At 56.4% G+C, this 17040-nt stretch overlaps 1 protein-coding gene across 1 annotated transcript; it reads right to left on the reverse strand.

Moving 5' to 3' along the window:
* Window positions 1–1511: 1511 nt before the first annotated feature.
* On the reverse strand, window positions 1512–11700 carry LOC121061441. The gene is made up of 12 exons (XM_040540288.1): window positions 11215–11700; window positions 10566–10808; window positions 9939–10175; window positions 9266–9517; window positions 8515–8757; window positions 7813–8103; window positions 3974–4071; window positions 3544–3736; window positions 3094–3202; window positions 2810–2856; window positions 2590–2661; window positions 1512–2392 (listed from the first exon to the last, which is right to left on the reverse strand). The coding sequence occupies exons 1-12, from the start codon at window positions 11258–11260 to the stop codon at window positions 2283–2285; spliced, it is 1941 nt and encodes a 646-aa protein (XP_040396222.1). The 5' UTR covers window positions 11261–11700; the 3' UTR covers window positions 1512–2282.
* Window positions 11701–17040: the final 5340 nt, after the last annotated feature.

Below are 17040 nucleotides of genomic sequence, written 5' to 3' on the forward strand. Positions count from 1 at the left end.
CTCCAGTGCCAGCTGAATGCCTCAGGAAACCCTCAGTGCTGCTGAATCATCCCTCCCACTCCTAAGCAACTACTGCTTTTCTCTTCCTCCAGAAACAGACAAGGGCCCACAGTCAAGTCCTGGGGATAACCTGGATGTTGTCTCTGGAAGATAGTCAGCTCTGCTGGTTCTTCAAACGGCCTGTGCACTGCAGAGGGCCTGCAGAAAGGCCCCACAAAACAGAGTGGCTGGCAGCTTCAGCAGGTAAATGCCAGTCAAGTATCTAAGTATCTAATTCCTCAGAATTGGCCCTTTCCTCTCAGCAAAGCAGTCTTTGAGCCAGTGACTTCAAAGGACCGGCACTGGAGACACCTTGAGCAGAACATGCCAGCCAGATGTCGCCCCATTCACCACGAAACTTTGAGCCCTGCTGTTCAGCCCGTTCATCACCCAGTGTGGTGTGAACCTGTTCATCTCACAGCTGGACGTTTTGTCCAGAAGGATACTGTGTGGAAAGAGAGAGGGAGAGGAGTGGGTACCCCTCCCCAGGCTGGGAGTGGGAGGCACGATGGAGAGCTACAGATACCTCAAGATGGAAGGGTAGGTGTGGAAAAACTGTTCAACATGCTCTGCAGGTCTAAAACTAAAAAGGTTCACCAAAGGAGGGAGAAGGCACAATGTTCACAGTGACAGGGTGCAAAAAGCACATCCCTCCATCAGCTTGTCATAGCCCTTTGCAAGGAGCTCAGGACAGCTCGTGTCCCCGAGGACAGGAGGAGATACAGACATCTCAGGCTGCCCACAGAGCTGAAGAAGACAATGGTGTCCCATCTTCCAGCAGTGTGCTGCTCAACAAGGAGAGACTTTGGGCTGACCTTCAATGTGTGGGATGCACCAGGCACTGGTGTCCAGGGAGAGAATAAGAAGGACAGAAAGTAGCACCTCATAACACTGAAGATCCTCAGGCATGCTGTTGAGGGGTCTCAGAGGAGCTGGAGACCATGAAGGACAGCTCTGAGCTCATTTTCCGTGTCCTGAGGGAGATGACTAGACCCAAAGGGGAAATGAGTTGGGCCTCCATCACCACGCAGGCAGACAGCCCGGGACTGCCCACTCACACAGACCCTCCAGCTGGACAGATGCTGCTTATTCCCTTCCAGCTCACCAGCCCAGCCACAACCTGCTGCTGGGCCCTTCCAGCTGATACCTGCATGATCCATCTCGCTTCCACCCTTGCAGGCTCCTTGCATGCAGCAGCAGCAGGACACATAGAGAAGGCTGCAAGGTGCAAGAACCCCTTGCTGGTCTGCCAGACAGACCAGGCTTGGGGACAGCCATGCAAAAGGGCATCTCTGTGCAGAGCCAGCAGCACAGACTGGTGAGTAAGAGTGCAGGGAGCAGGAATAGGGCTGGGTGATCAGTCATGGGGGCTGTGGAGGAGCAAAGAACATTCCTGGCCTTCCACTTGGGACAGTTAGCTCAGCACCCACAGGGCACGTGAGCCCATAAGGGCAAGGAGGGGACCACGTCAGAGATGTAACAGAGCGGCAGCCTTCTCCAAACCACAGGCCTTTATTGGTTGTCCAAACAGAGCAGGCAGAGTGGTGAAGGCAGGGGAGTGGAAAGAAGGTAGGAACCCAGGAGGTGGAAGGAGCACAAACCGACCCTCAGTTCCCCCACCTCACAAACCTCCTCATTCCCCTTTCTCAGCCATCACTGGCTTGAGCCCACCCTTTCCCTCTCTGCCCGATATCCACTGGGAGCAGCTCCATCAGAGCAAGCAGGTCACACCAACAGGTGTGCTCCTGTTTGGTCGCAGAGGCCGGACACAGGCCCTAGGATGAGGGGCAGATGGCTTATCCAGAGCACTGGAGGACAGCCAAAACATGCCTTCGCTGGCACAGGCAGGTCGGACCAGGCATTGGGCAGCTCCTGCTCTGTAGCAGAGGGTGCTGGTGACAGATGAGAGATGGGAGGGGAAACAATAACCCAGCACAAGCTGTAAGAGGTCCTGCTTACAGCTGTGGAGCACCAAAACTCGAGAAAGGGCCATGAGGAGGCCTCCAAAGACGCCAGGCCCCATAGGGTAGGAGAAGGCCCAGGGGCACCCAGTGCCTCTTCCCACAGTCAGTCTGGGAAGCCTCTCACCACTGTCTCTCCCTGCAAGGCCAGGAGGGCTGAAGAGGACAGTGGCTTTGTGCCCTGAAAGAAACAGCTGCAGTCCTCGTGTTTTTGTTGCCTGGACGAGACCCCCAGTGCTGGTCACAGTCACATGAGAGACGGGGTCCTGGTAGCCATCAGTACTAAGCTGGGGTCGTCCTCCCTGCAATCTCTGCTCTCTTACACCCACTGTGGTCTTCCAAGGTCCTGCACAGCGACAGGGACGGTCGCTCTCCAGCCCAGCCACCTCTACCTGCGGAGACCAACAGCACACAGGGCAGAGGCTGCTGCAAGCCCTCGGCAGCACGGGGAGCTCACGCTGCCACAGCCGCCTGCACACGCGAGGGGCTGAGACAGGCCGGAGCACTGGGCACTGCCTGACACCGCCACGGCCCTTTCCTCGGGTCACTCTCGACCCGCTCCCCGGCACGTGTGGGAGCCATCTCCTACCTGCGTCTTCTTCAGCCAGAAATCTCTCCTTGATCACACAGTAATGGTCCGAGTTTTCATAGGGCTGGAGCTCTGCAGGGGACAGACACAGCCTGAGGGACCCAGGTCTGCAGGAGAAGGAGCAGCGCAGACCCAGGCAGGCAGCGGCACAGGGGGCCACAGGGCTCTCCTGGCAATGACCTGCTCTTCTTACACCCCGCTCCCGCTGCCGTGGCCCTACCTGTGTAATGGTCCTCCTCGGCTTTCCTGGGCAAGGCCTTCCTCCTCCTGGGAAGGCAAAGGGGTGCCCTGAGGCTGGGGAGAGGCTGATGTGGCCCAGGGCCCTGCTGGCCTGGAGACCCAGCCAGGAGCCCACCAGCCAAGCCACGGTAGGACCAGCTGCCACCCCCATGGCACCCAGAAAAGGGTGAGAGCAGTGCAGAAAGCCCACGCTGTCACCAGCCACCCCATTAGCCCAGCATGGCCTGAGGCAGAGCAGCGACTCCAAGTTCCCTGCCTACTCACCTGCACATCACAAACCACAGGATCCCAGCAGACAGCATGACCACCGCAGACAGCACAGCCACCACAGTGACTGCAGTCCATGGCCAGGGGCCTGGAGGCTGCCCTGAAACTAAGCACACAGCCAGCAGTGGGTGCCACAGCCTGGGCCATGCACCCAAACCCTGGCATCAGGTGTCAGACTGGAAGAACTTCCAAGCCAGTCTGGACTGTAAGACTGGGCTCCACAGCCAAGATCCACAGCCTTAGTGTTAAGTTGTGAGCCCCAAGGGTACCTTTAGGCAGGGTAGGGCACCATCTTCTGTAGTGACAGAGAGGGGCCAGCTCTGCTCGTGCAGACCTGAGCAGGGGCTGAAGCAATGCCGCAGCTCTGGGGCCAGGACACTATCTTGTATGGCACAGGGTGAACAGACAGACACCAGCCTAACAGGCCCTTGACACAGAAGCCCTCACCCGAGACATAGGCTTGAAATTCCAGGTGGGATGCATCGCCGGCACCAGCGGCCGTCAGGCCCTGGACTGTCACCGTGTATTTGCTCCCCGGCATCTGACGAGGTGGCGTGTACTGGGTGACAGAGCTGTTCACTGTCACCTGCTGGAATTCAAGGAAGCTGCCGTCCTGCGCGCTCCTGGCTGTGACGTTCAGCTGCAGGAAGGACAGGAGCCGCTGGGGACCAGCACCCGGCTCCTGTCCAGCCCCGAGAGGCCGCTGCTGCTGCCCGGGGACAGCAGGGTCCTGCCCTCACCCCACGAACACCCCACAGCCACCTGGAGCTGCTGGGCCTGGGCAGAGGAGGGCTCACCCCTCTCCCTGATGCCAGCACCCAGCTCAAGGCACCCGGCGAGGTGCGGGGCCCACGAGCAGCCCCCGCTCCCCTGGTACCTGGTATCCAAGGATCTCCCCTTTGCAGGAGGGCAGTGCCTGCCACCGCAGCGTCCCCGTGCTGGCATCCAGCCACAGCCGCTCCGGCTTCTCGGGCACTGGAAGCACAGCGAGACGGGGTCACACACAGAGCACATAAGTCTTCTTTTCTAATCTCTTCAAAAACTTTGTCGCTCTTCTCTGAACATGTTCCAGCAGCTCAATATCCTTCTTACAGTGATGTGCCCAAAAATGAACACGGTATTCAAGATGTTTTCTCACCAGTGCCGTGTACAAGGGGACAATAACTCCATAGTCACAGAATCACAGAATCACAGAATCATCTAGGTTGGAAGAAATCTCCAAGATCACCGAGTCCAACCTCTGACCTAACACTAACAAGTCCTCCACTAAACCATATCACTAAGCTCTACATCTAAACGTCTTTTAAAGACCTCCAGGGACAGTGACTCAACCACTTCCCTGGGCAGCCCATTCCAATGCCTAACAACACTTTCAGTAAAGAAGTTCTTCCTAATATCCAACCTAATATAATATCAAACCTAAACCTCCCCTGGTGCCTGTCAGCAGGCACGTGGGAGAACAGACCAACCCCCAACTTGCTACAGCCTCCTTTAAGGTTCCTGTAGAGAGTGATAAGGTCGCCCCTGAGCCTCCTCTTCTCCAGGCTGAACAACCCCAGCTCCCTCAGCCGCTCCTCATAAGACTTGTTTCCAGACCCCTCACCAGCTTTGTTGCCTTTCTCTGGACTCACTCGAGCACCTCCATGCCCTTCCTGTAGCGAGGGGCCCAAAACTGAACACAGTACTCGAGGTGCGGCCTCACCAGAGCCGAGTACAGGGGGACAATCACTTCCCTAGCCCTGCTAGCCACACTGTGTCTTATGCAGGCCAGGATGCTGTTGGCCTTCTTGGCCACCTGAGCACACTGCTGGCTCATATTCAGCCGACTATCAACCAGTACTCCCAGGCCCTTCTCAGCCAGGCAGCTTTCCAACCACTCCTCTCCCAGCCTGTAGCGCTGCTTGGGGTTGTTGTGCCCCAGGTGCAGGACCCGGCACTTGGCCTTGCTGAACTTCATACAGTTGGCCTCAGCCCATTGGTCCAGCCTAACTTACCAGCAAACTTACTGAGGGTGCACTCGATCCCCTCGTCCAGATCATCGATGAAGATATTAAAGAGGACTGGCCCCAGTACTGAGCCCTGGGGGACTCCGCTAGTGACCGGCCTCCAACTGGATTTAACTCCATTCACCACGACTCTTTGGGCCCGGCTACCCAGGCAGTTTCTAACTCAACAAAGTGTACGCCAGTCCAAGCCAAGAGCAGACAGTTTCTTGAGGAGAATGCTGTGGGAAACGGTTTCAAAAGCCTTACTGAAGTCAAGGTAGACCACATCCACAGCCTTCCCCTCATCCACTAAGCGCGTCACTCTGTCATAGAAGGAGATCAGGTTCGTCAAGCAGGACCTGCCTTTCATAAACCCATGCTGACTGGGCCTGATCGCCTGCTTGCCCTGCAAGTGCCGCGTGATGGCACTCAAAATAATCTGCTGCATGAGCTTCCCTGGCACTGAGGTCAAACTAACAGGCCTGTAGTTTCCCAGGTCTACCTTCCGGCCCTTCTTGTAGATGGGCATCACGTTTGCTAGCCGCCAGTCGACTGGGACCTCCCCCAATAGCCAGGACTGCTGATAAATGATGGAAAGGGGCTTGGCCAGCTCTTCTGCCAGCTCTCTCAGTACCCTCGGGTGGATCCCATCTGGCCCCATTGACTTGCGTACATCCAAGTGCTGTAGCAGGTCGCCAACCATTTCCTTGTGGGTTGTGAGGGCCACGTTCTGCTCCCCAACCCCTTCCACCAGCTCAGGGTACTGGGTATCTAGAGAACAACTGGTCTTGCTGCTAAAGACTGAGGCAAAGAAGGCATTAAGCACCTCAGCCTTTTCCTCATCTCTCGTCACTAAGTTTCCCCCCACATCCAGTAAAGGATGGAGATTCTCCTTAGTCCTCCTTTTCATGTTAATGTATTTATAAAAACATTTTCTGTTATCTTTAACAGCAGTAGCCAGATTGAGCTCCAGATGAGTCCTGCTGGCCACTCCATTTCTGGTGCAGGCCAGGATGCCATTGGCCTTCTTGGCCACCTGGGCACACTGCTGGCTCATGTTCAGCCAGCTGTCAACCAGTACCCCCTGGTCCTTCTGTGCTGGGCAGCTTTCCAGCCACTCCTCTCCAAGCACAGACCACTGGAAGGGGTTGTTGGGACCCAAGTGCAGCACCCAGCATTTAGCCATGTGGAATACCAGACGATTGGACTCAGCCCATCGGCCTAGCCTATCCAGATCCACCTGCAGAGCCCTCCTACCCTCAAGCAGATCAACACTCCCATGCAACTTGGTGTTGCCTGAAAAATGTCTGAGGGTGCACTCGAACCCTAAAACTGGATCATTGATGAAAGCATTAAACAAGACCAGCCCCAGCTCTGAGCCCTGGGGAACACCACTTGTGACCAGCTGCCAGCGGAGTTGAACTCCATTCACACAGACTATAGGAGCCCAGACATCCCACCAGTTCTTCACCCAGCAAACAGTACATCCACCCAAGCCACGAACAGACAGTTTCTCGAGGAGGATATTGTGGGAGATGGTGTCAAACACTTCAGTAAAACACAAGTAAACAACATCCACAACCTTTCCTGTATCTACTGAATGGGTCATCTTTTCTACACAGATGATTCTTGTCTCTGTACAAGGCTCCCATCTTGCCTCCACAGAGGATCAGGTTAGTCAGGCAGGCTTTGCCCTTCATAAAGCCATGCTGGTTGCTTCTGATCACTCGATTGTCCCATATGTGCTGTGTGATGGTACTCAAGATGATCTGCTTCATGACCTTCCCTGGGACTGAGGTCTGGCTGACAGTCCTGCAATTCCCTGCATCCTCCTTCCTGCCCTTCTTGTAGAATGGAGTCACATATGCTAACCTGCAGTCAACCTCCAGAACTCCCTGGTTAGCCAGAGCTGATGGTATATGATTGGAAGTGGCTCGGTGAGCACTTCTGACATCTTCTTCAGTACCCTTGGATGAATCCTGCACAGCCCCATACACTTACTAACATTCAAAACATGGAGGAGGTCACCAACAGTTGCCCATTGTATTACAGGGGTTTCATCTCGCTCCCTGTCACCACCTTTCAACTCAGGGGGCTGGGTACCCTGAGAACGATTGGCCTTGCTGATAAGGAGTGATGAAAAAAAGGCATTAAGTACCTCAGTCTTATCTTCATCTTTTCTCACTAGGATGGAGATTCCACTTAGTCTTCTATTTGCCATTTTCCTGCTGAGGTATTTATGAAAGTATTAATTCTTGTCTTTTACTGCACTAGCCAAATCGAGTCCAAGGCTTTGGCCCTTCTCATTTTCTCCCTGAACAGCTTGACAACAGCTCTGTGTCCTCCTGAGCTGCCTGCCCCAGCTTCCAGAGTTCATAAACTAACTTTCCCTTCCTGAGTTCCCAAAAAAGCTCTCTGATCAGACGGGCAGGTCTTCTCTCCCACCGGCTCAACTTTGGGCACGTTGGCACAGCTTGCTCCTGCGCCGTTAAGGCTACTCCCTCTAAGAATGTCCTGCCTTCCTGCAGTCCTTCACCATACAGAACTGCCTTGCAGGGGACTGTGTCAACAACGTCTCTAGACAAGACAAAGTCTGCCCTCTGGAATCCCAAGGTATCGGTTCTGTTAAGTGCCTTCCTTAACTCACCAAAGACTGAATGTTCTATTGTTTTGTGATCGCTGTGCCCAAGACAGTTGCTAACTATCACAATATGTGTCGGGGGACAATTACCTGTTGCCTTTGTCCTCAGGAGCTGTGTGAACAGGATTGAGCTGGGGGGCACTGAGATGGTGACACTGTAGTCAGTGAAGGGTTGCAGAGGGGAACAGGTAAATGTTCCCTTCTGGCCGCGCAGCATCTCCTGTGCCGTGACCTCCTCAGCATCACAGGGAGGGGAGGAAGGCCCTGCCAGCTTGCACATGGCCTGCATGCGCTCACAGACATCAGGCAGACTGCAGGTCCAGTTCAGTTTGATGCCGGTGGTGGAAACCTCCAAGGTCCCAGGCACAACCTGGAAGGCCTCTGTGAAGGAAGCATTGCAAAAGAGTCATTTCCTTGCCTTCCCTTCCCCTGGCACCCTTGCAAGGGTGCTGCAGTCTGACAGCCCTGCTCCCACCCAGCTGCAGGGAGAGGAAGGCAGAGGTGACACTGCCCACGCCAGGTCTCCAGCTGCAGAGCTGGAGGAGTCTGGATCATGGTGTGCTCAGAAGCTGGCAGCTTCTAGTGGGAGCAGACCCCTGCCTCTGTCCCCTTGCTCCCTGGCAGCGGGCGCAGCCCCTCGGGAGGGAAATGCTCCCGCAGGCGCTGGCTCTCTCGCCACAGAGCGCACCTGCACCCGGCCGGGCACATCCATGCGTGCCTCTGGAACAGGGCCAGCACGAAGGCGGGACACCGCCATCGGGCCCACCCTTCCCTCTCAAGTCCCTCACTCACCCACACACGTCACGGTCTGCCGCTGATCCAGAGACTCCCAGGGGCCAGTGCTGCTCCTCACAAACCAGAACCTCTGAGGAGTTGGGGAGCCTTGGCTTGGGGTAGGCTGTATACAGGTGATCTTCATGAGAGGAGGCCAGTACCCTTCAGGGCACCTCACCGTCACCACGTCATTGAGGATGTAGGATGCCCGTTCTGGGACAAAGATTAATCTGGGGTCCCATCGGGGCTTCTGGCATTTTCCTGCAGCAACAAGAAGGGAAGGTGCTAGCAGGGCAGAGGCTGGCCATGCAGGGCAAGGCAGGGGACGTGACAGGAGATCCCTGTCTTGGCACACTACAGTGAGGGATGGAGCTGCGGGACACGATGTGGAGCACCTTCCTGCACCATGGCCCCAGGAAGGGGATGGGAGCAGGAAGGGCCCCACGCTGCTTCCCCAGCCCTCCCGAGAAGGCCCAGGAGGAGCAGGAGCTCCAGGGGCTCTGGGCGCCCTCGTCCCACATGCCGGGTGCTCCAACCTGGCCCCTCGGGGGCAGCTCCGACCTGGCCCCTCGGCTGGCTGCCACGGCCCCCTCCTGCCGGGACCCTCGGGCACAGAGGCTGCCACCAGCTCCCTCCCTGCCCAGGCACCCCTGCAGACCCCGGGCAAGCCCTGGGCAGGCGCAGGGGCTGCCTCCCACTGCTTTTGGCATCACCCCCTACATCCCCCGGCACGCAGGGGCCCCAGGAGAGCTCCTGGCACCTCGCTTACCCACGCACTCCACCTTGGAGAGAATGCGGGTCCAGGCACCTCCCGGGTCCTTTCCCATCCAAACTTCTCTGTATTCTCTGTACACAGGTTTCCCAGTGCTGATGGACTGGACTTCTCTTGAACATTTGATGTGGCTGAAAGATGGCTCGAAACCCTCAGGGCAGCTCAGCATCACTTCTTCGTTCTCCTTGTACACCTCCTGGTGTGGTGCTAGATGGAGTGCTAGGTCCCACAAGGGCCTTTGGCATGTTTCTGTCCAGGCAAAAGTGGGTTTAGTTGGGGTGTGGGTGATGAGGTGGGGCAGGGTACCGCCAGCTCTCGGCAACCACCAGCAATCCCTCCAGCCACCAAAGGGAGACGGAAGGCGAGCTGTCCATCTGCCATGACGTGCCCCCCAGCAAGCCTTGTTGGGACGGAGGGGGCTCCCCTTGTCACTTGCCCATGAAATCCCTTCTCCACCCTCATTTCCATGCTCACTCTTTGCCCCCCACCACCTCCCACGGCCGGCAGCTTCCCAGGACAATCCCCCCTGCAGCAGGAGACCCCTCCAGCCGCTCTTTGGACCTGACCCCAAGCCCAGCTCAGGCTGCCCTTCACCTCGCCGTGCCATGGCACCAGAGGAGCCGCTGAGCCACGGGGCTGCAGGCGAGGCACCTCCTGTCGCCACACTTACTGGTGCACTTCATGGGGCCCGCAATGCGGACCCAGCGTCCCAAGTTGTTTCTCTGTGTCCAGGTACCCTTGTGTTCCCCTGTAGCCACAGCCTGAGCTCTCCATGCACATTTAGCCTGCTGGAAGGGGGGCTGGGAACCCTCAGGGCAGCTCAGCTTCACTTCTTCTTCCTCCTCATAGACGTCCTGCTCTGGTATCAGACGAAGGTCAGGGTCCCACTGGGGCCTTGAGCATTTCACTGTCAAAGGCAAATTTGTGTGAGAGCAGGGGGCCAGGAGGCTCCGGGAGGCCAGAACCAAGGCCGTGGGGAAACTCGAGGGGTGCTGAGCACAGGACAGCAGCATCTGCCTGGGCACAGTGGCAGGGGACGGCGCTCCGAGGGTGGAGGACAGGGCAGAATTTGGCCTCCAGGCTACTGCCTTGTGCCCTGCGCCCTCCCCACGAGCCCTGCGCACCACGGACACACCCGGGCTCGCGCCGTGCCCACGGCGTGCTGCTCTCCTGGCCCCGCAGCCCCTCAGCATCTGGCAGGTCACCGCAGCGCCAAGCAAGGGCTGGGGCAGGCAGTATCGTGGCTGGTTCGGGAGCGTGAGGGCAGAGAGGGGACGGGGAGAGCTGCCCCGCTTACCCACGCACGCTACGGGCTCCTCAATGCGGGTCCAGGCGCCTGTGCCGTACCTCCCCCACCAGCTGACCCCAAAGACAGGTTTTCCAGAAGTCACTCCTTGAAATTCCCTCGCGCATTTGGCGTTGGTGAAGGAGGGCTTGACACGTCCAGGGCAAGACAGCCTCAGTTCCTCGTTCAGTGTGTAGTTGCCTTTCCTTGGGACAAGCGTGATCCTTCTGTCCCACTGGGGTTTCTGGCATGTTCCTGCTGGGGAGAATGCGTGACAGTCCTCCTCGGGGACGGGGGTGCTCGGGCAGGAGGGGGCCGAGGCTGGGCCATGACGGACTGCGGGGTCGGCCGTCGGCACGGCGAGGAGACGCTGCGGCCCCTGGGTGCGGGACAGGAGCCCAGCGGGGCTGTGAGGTGCTCAGAGCGAGCAGGGCTGAGGGCAGGATCTGGCCGCCGCCAGCGTCCCCGTGGCTCAGGCAGACAGGCTGCAGAGGCAGGACAGAGGCAAGGCCGGGGCCCGCTGGGGGCTTCTGTCCAGGCCCAGCTCGGAGGCTGCTCCCGGCTGGGGCCATCCCAGAGCCGAGGCCAAGGCATCCCGGTAAGAAGCCAAGCTGATGGAGACGAGCCCGCAGCAGGGGAGAGCTGCTGCCCCCCGACTTACCTGTGCAGGTCAGGCGCATTTCCATGCGATGCCACGTTCCCTGCATGTCCTTCACCTCCCAAGCATATTCCCAGTCTGTCCATGCAGCACATCTGATCACAGCGAGAGGAGGATCATCCCCAGTGAGGCAGCTCAGTGTCAGCTCCTCCTTGTCCCCATAAAGCAGCTTCTCTGGGACAACGCGGAGGCTTGGGTCCCACTGGGGCTTGGGGCATCCTGCACACAGAAGACGGAGAGCGCGTCAGTGGGGTGGGAAGAGCCAAACGCGGGCAGGACTGCCAGTGCCTCCGTGCGGCGCGGTGCTTGCTGCTGCTGCGGCAGCTGATGGACCTCTCCAGGGGTTTCTGCCTTGCCTCGCAGGGCGCATCCTGGCAGAGGCAGGGGTAACACCGCACAACATGTGGGGCTGGCCCCTTCCATCAGGCTGGAGCTCCGGGAGCGCTCAGAGAGAGCAGGGATAGGAGCACGGGGCTTCCAGCCTTGCAGGGATTCGCAGCATCCCACGAGCAGGGAGACACTCAGTGCATGCTGCTCTTCACGCTAGGGCTGTGCAGACGGCCGCCCACAGGCCCCAAACACAGGAAAGGGGTCAGGTGAAGCTTCAGCGAGGCCAACACGGTGCAGAAGGGCAGCTGGCAGGCTTTGAACAGCAGGAGGTGAGATTCATGTTTTGGGAAGCTGTGCTGTGGAGCGCGAAGTGGCAGCATGTGGCAGCATGCAGCTCACAGCCGGGGTGCGCGGCCCCAGGGCATCCTTTGGCTTTCCTCCGCAGCCTCCCTTGGCTGCCCCAGGATTTCTTCGAGCCCATGCTGGCAGTTCAATTCCATTAATACAATGCCTTTTGTTTGAACAGAGCCTCATTTTACCTAGTGCTGGGCATTGCTGCTACGGCTCCTGGGTGTCTGCTAATCACTGTGCAGTGGCAGGCTGGGGTGATGGGAAGCGGCCAGGGCCAGCCTGCCAAACAGAGCCAGCCCTGCAGGAAAACATCCCCTGCAAGCTTCTCCGCCTCCCTCCTGGGCGCAACGGGACTGTAAGGGCACGAGGCTTTTGTACAGGTGTTGAGGAAAGCTCTGAGAGAACCGTGCAGAAAGACAGCCAGGGGACAATAGGACAAAGGGACAATGCAGCCTGCTCAGCGCACGGAGCAGCGCTGCGCCACACGCCCCGACCACATCCTCTGCCGGCAGCGTTGGCACCGCGCACGCAGCGCTGCCTCCTCCCCAGTGCTGGGACGCAGATTTGTCATCTTGTTTCCTCAGCGCATCCCCAGAACCCTGCCCGCCACCCCCACTCCTTCGCTCCCAGGCGCATCGCCTTGCCTGCAGCTTTTCAGGTAGCGGTGCTCAGAGCTGGGGCACGAGTGAGGCTGGCCCGGAGGATTTGGCACGCGGGAGCCCTGCTGAACGGGGACAGTCCCATAATAGGAATGTAGTTGGAAATGTCTGTGATGGAAATATCTGCAGTCACCAGCCTACACTTCTGGCTTGTAGAAAAGGAGCACTTCCCCATTTGAGCCCATGTCAACACCTTCAGATCCTAGAGAATTTATGCAATGAACTTCCCTAACATGACGTGGGAGAATGATCACATCTCATGAGTTTCACATCATCTTCTGAACAGAAAAGAACGGATGTAAATATGGCATAGAAAGATTTTGTTCTCAAAAAAAATAATAAATATATACATATATTCAGTTAGAGAAGGCAAGGGTTGGCCCAGCTGCAAAGTTCAGTCTCGTTCAACAGCCTTCTGGTACTTGCCTGGCCTCCCCCAGGCCCAGATTTGCACAGAAAAGTCACAGCCCTGCTCCCTGAAGACCTTTTCCCGTCTTGACTCACTCCTGCACCCTCGAGGAAAAAAACAGTAAACCAGCTGGGGATGCAGAGCACGACCCATTCCTTCATGTCCAATCTTTCCCACAGCTTCCACATCGCACCGCAGCTCCTGCCCACAGGGTCTCCAAGAGGCAGCAGGTGTCCCAGCTGGCAAAGCTCCTCAGGTGTCCCCCTGGGCTCCAGCCCACGGCTCCGCTAAGCACCAGCACCCAACTCCCCAGCGGTGGGGACATTGCCCTTATCGCCCCAGGAAGGCCACGTGCTCAGGCTTTGTCTGCACATTGTGCAGTGAGAACCAGCCACCTCCTGCTCCCAGGGACACTGCCCCCTCCATGGAGCACGACAGCCCCGGTGCTCACAGAGGCTTTCCCAGCACACTGAGCCTTGCTGCCCTCCATCCCCAAACCCAGCTTCACCCCACCCTGCTACAGACATCGCCTCCAGCCCTCTGCGATACAGCTGCCATGTGCTGCTTGTGGTAAAGCTGCACATCAGACTTGCCGGTGAAAGATGAAAAAAATCTGTTTCAGAGAGAGGAGTGGGCACTTCTTACCTTTTTCCCAGAATAATCCTTGGGTGCTGAGACCCAGTTCTTCCTCTGCCTGTGTTCCCAGCAGGTGAACAAGGGCCAGGAGAAAGGTCAGAGCCAGCAACTGCAAGGCCATGCTAGCATCCAGTCCCTGGGCACAACTCAGATCTCAGCCCCACTTGCTGCCTCCAAGCACTGGAACTGTATCTGATGGTTGCAAGAGGAGCAAGAAGAAGAAGGAAACATCTCGACGGGAAATCACTTTGAACACAAGAGCCTTCCTCTTTGAGGAGGGAACCTCCCATCAGTGTCAGCACTGCTGCCTTTTGCTGGTTTCTTTCCCCAGGGACATCCTGGCACTGGCACTCACCAGAGCCCCTGGCATCAGGATCACAGAGCTTCACCCCACAGAGCTCCTTGCTACCAGAGCGCGTTCACCAAACACCACTCACGTTTCTAAGACTTCTGCCACACACTTCCCAAAGCCTCTTCTTGCACACGTGGCTTCTGGAGATGTCACGGGTCACTGCACTTCCCCTCAGTAATCACAGCAGTTTGACGTCTTCCAAGACAGTATTAGGAGAGCTGGCAAGAGTCAAGGGTATGAAGGAGAGGGGAACTGCATGGAGTCCTGCAGAGCGTAAAAGAGATAACAGATCCTGAGTGCTCTTTGTGCTGCACAGCTGATAACACAAAAAACTCCTTTGTGTCATGGGAGAATACTGAGAAAAAGAAAGAAAAAGACATCATTATCCCAAAGCCATAAAGCCTGGATGCAACTACACCATGATTGCCATGTGCTGTTCTGGGGCCCGCAGCTCCAGGAGGGCAGGCAGAGGAGGGCAAGAGTCATGGCAATGATGGAGGGAAGGAACTGGCCTCCAAATTCACTGTTCAGCATCGGGTACTCGTCTCCAAGTTGGGAGGGAGGTCTGTGATGGGAGGTTACAATATCCTGAAGGGTGGGGTGAAGATGGATGTGGAAGCGCTGTTCCCCCAAACCTGCTAGAGCAGAAGCAGGAGAATCTCCCCCGTACAGGTGGGAGACCAGCTCACAGCTACAGAAGAGAAGTCTTTACTCAGAGGAGATGAAGCTGTGCATCTCCCTGCCACAGCAGAAGCTGCCAGGTTCAGCTGGTTCAAAGAGGGACTCGAGAAATTCATGGACAACAGGTCCAAAAAGGGATAAGCAGCATACCCCTCTAACATCCCAACTCCTATCACCCTGGGCATGGGGGCTGGCTCATGGAGGGTGGCCAGGCTCACATGTGCTTTCTTAAGCACATCTCCTGTTGCCACTGGTGAACACTGGACAGTGGGGTAGTGGGGCCACCATCCTGCCTGGGGTGACAGCTCTTACCCTCCTCTGGTCACCGAGCATATCTCTGGGGTGGGACAAGAGGATAGTTCTCACCTGAGGAAGCAACTGGTTTCAAAATGAAACAGATCTGCTCTTCTCAGGGAGCAGAGTCTCAGACTCAGAGGGGGCAAGGAGTCACGCTTGTTGACGAAGCCTGGTGTTAAAAACAGAAGCCAGCTGTGACAAAATGCTGCAGAATAAGAGCAGACTCCAATGACTGGCAAACAGAACCGCAGATAAAATGCAGCTTAGATAAACATGAAACAATTGCACGTTCACAGCAAGATGTTCTCCTCAGAGCCATGAGAGCACAAGATCTCGAGTACTAGAAAGTCTGTCAGAGGCAGCTCAGGACCCACTGCCTATTACAACATGTATGCATGCCAGGACAAATGAGAATACAATACAAGATAAATCCACGGTTCACCTCTTTTTAGTTCACCTGCTTCTTGAACACCATGTGCAATCCTGCACCCCCATTTCCAAAAGGCTGTGGGAAAATAGGGATGTTCAGAGAAAGGCGACTGAGCAGACGCCAGGAATGCCTTCCAGATGGGGAGCAACCAGTAAGCCACAGCTCTTCCTGCAGGAAAAAGTAGAATGGAGGCAGGATATGGCAGCTGTATAAAATGAGGGACTCAGAGAGGAGGGAAAGGGAATGGCTGCCATTTGATTTTCTCCATAATAGTGGGAGGGAGGAGCATTCAAAAGGTGGCAGTTTAGAAATAAAGAAAGGAAAGGGGATCTTTACGCAGTGTCAGGTTAAACTGGATAACTCCCTGCCAGTGGACACAGTGCATCCTAAGGTGGTTGTATTTTCCAGAAGAGATTAGACAAGCTCATGGAAGAAAACCCCATCGAGAGCCATTGCTTGTAAAGATAGCCCCTCTGACTAAGGAAGTGTTTGACCTGCAAATTGCTGGAAGCTGAAAAAAATGTCCCTGAGACCTCAATTTTTTTTAAACTCATCCCTTGGCTCCTATGGCCTGTCCCTTCTGGGAAGAGGTGCCAGAGCCACATGCCCTGGGAATGACCAGCCTCCCGATGCCTCAGGTCCTTGGCTAACTTTTGGGATGGGCTGTGTGGCTGTCAGGTTGCTTCTGTAGCCTGCAGCATGTCACAAGCGGTAGGTAAGGATCTTGTGCAAAATTGTTAGGCGAGGATGATGTGCTGATATCAGAAGGGTTTCCTGCTTGCAGTGCCTAGAGCCACCCCGTTGCCTGCCAGTCCTACTCCAAGCAGGGATTTTCCTATCGCTCCAAGTCTCTCTCAAATGTCAGCATTCCCCAATACTGGCACAACAAATACTGAACCCTCCCACCATAACTTGTGCCACTTTATTCTCAGACATACCTCCGCAACTAGAGAACAAGTCAGACCAAGAGACCACAAGAGTCACTTACTTGTGCAGATCTGAGTCAGCAGACAGTGGTAGATGCTAACAGGAGAAAACCCCCAGGTGAGGGACTTCCCAGGGGATGACTTCAATAAAAGTACAGCACAGCAACCTGGCACTTGGCTGTTCATTTTGGCTGTCAGGAAGGGGAGCACTCTATGAGTTGGAAGACATGCAAGAGATGCATCCTACCATTTGGGATGGCAAATGCAGACAGGCACATCTTGCAGGCTTGGGAGGTGCCACATCAATCCAGGAGACTTGTGGCATTCCCAAGGAGAAAGGATCACAACCCAGATCCAGTCACCAAGACAGCTGGCAGCTTTCTCTCCTTGGGCAACCAGAAGAGGTGCAAGGACAGGGAGACAGCCTCAGCCCTACAATCACAGGGCTGTGCTGCATTAGCTGCCAGGGCAGGACTCGAGTCTCAGCACCACTCACCACCACTCAGCATGCACACCTGTGCAACTGCCTGCAAAGAGACACAAGCATCGGGATGAAACCATGGCATCTGTCTCAAGAGGCTTCTTCGCAACAAAGGGAAAAACTGCTGCACAACAGCAGCTGGGAGAGAAGAGTGAGAACATGGGAGAGAAACAATCCCACTAAGGCCATTGACCAAGGGGCAGTGCAGGAGGAGGGCAGGAGGTGCTCCTCCTGCATCTCCCTCCCTCCCGCAATGGCTGCATTCCGGGGTACAAAA

Source organism: Cygnus olor, chromosome Z (assembly GCF_009769625.2).
Source record: "Cygnus olor isolate bCygOlo1 chromosome Z, bCygOlo1.pri.v2, whole genome shotgun sequence".
In the NCBI taxonomy this organism is placed as follows: Eukaryota; Metazoa; Chordata; class Aves; order Anseriformes; family Anatidae; genus Cygnus; species Cygnus olor.

Excerpts from the sequence above, each read along its gene's own strand:
- LOC121061441 (XM_040540288.1), bottom strand. The coding sequence starts at position 11,260 with ATGCAGGGAACGTGGCATCGCATGGAAATGCGCCTGACCTGCACAG. Across the intron at positions 10,176-10,565 it reads GGAGCCCGTAGCGTGCGTGG|TGAAATGCTCAAGGCCCCAG; the intron begins GTAAGCGGGGCA and ends TGCCTTTGACAG. Across the intron at positions 3,203-3,543 it reads ATTTCAAGCCTATGTCTCGG|TTTCAGGGCAGCCTCCAGGC; the intron begins GTGAGGGCTTCT and ends CTGTGTGCTTAG.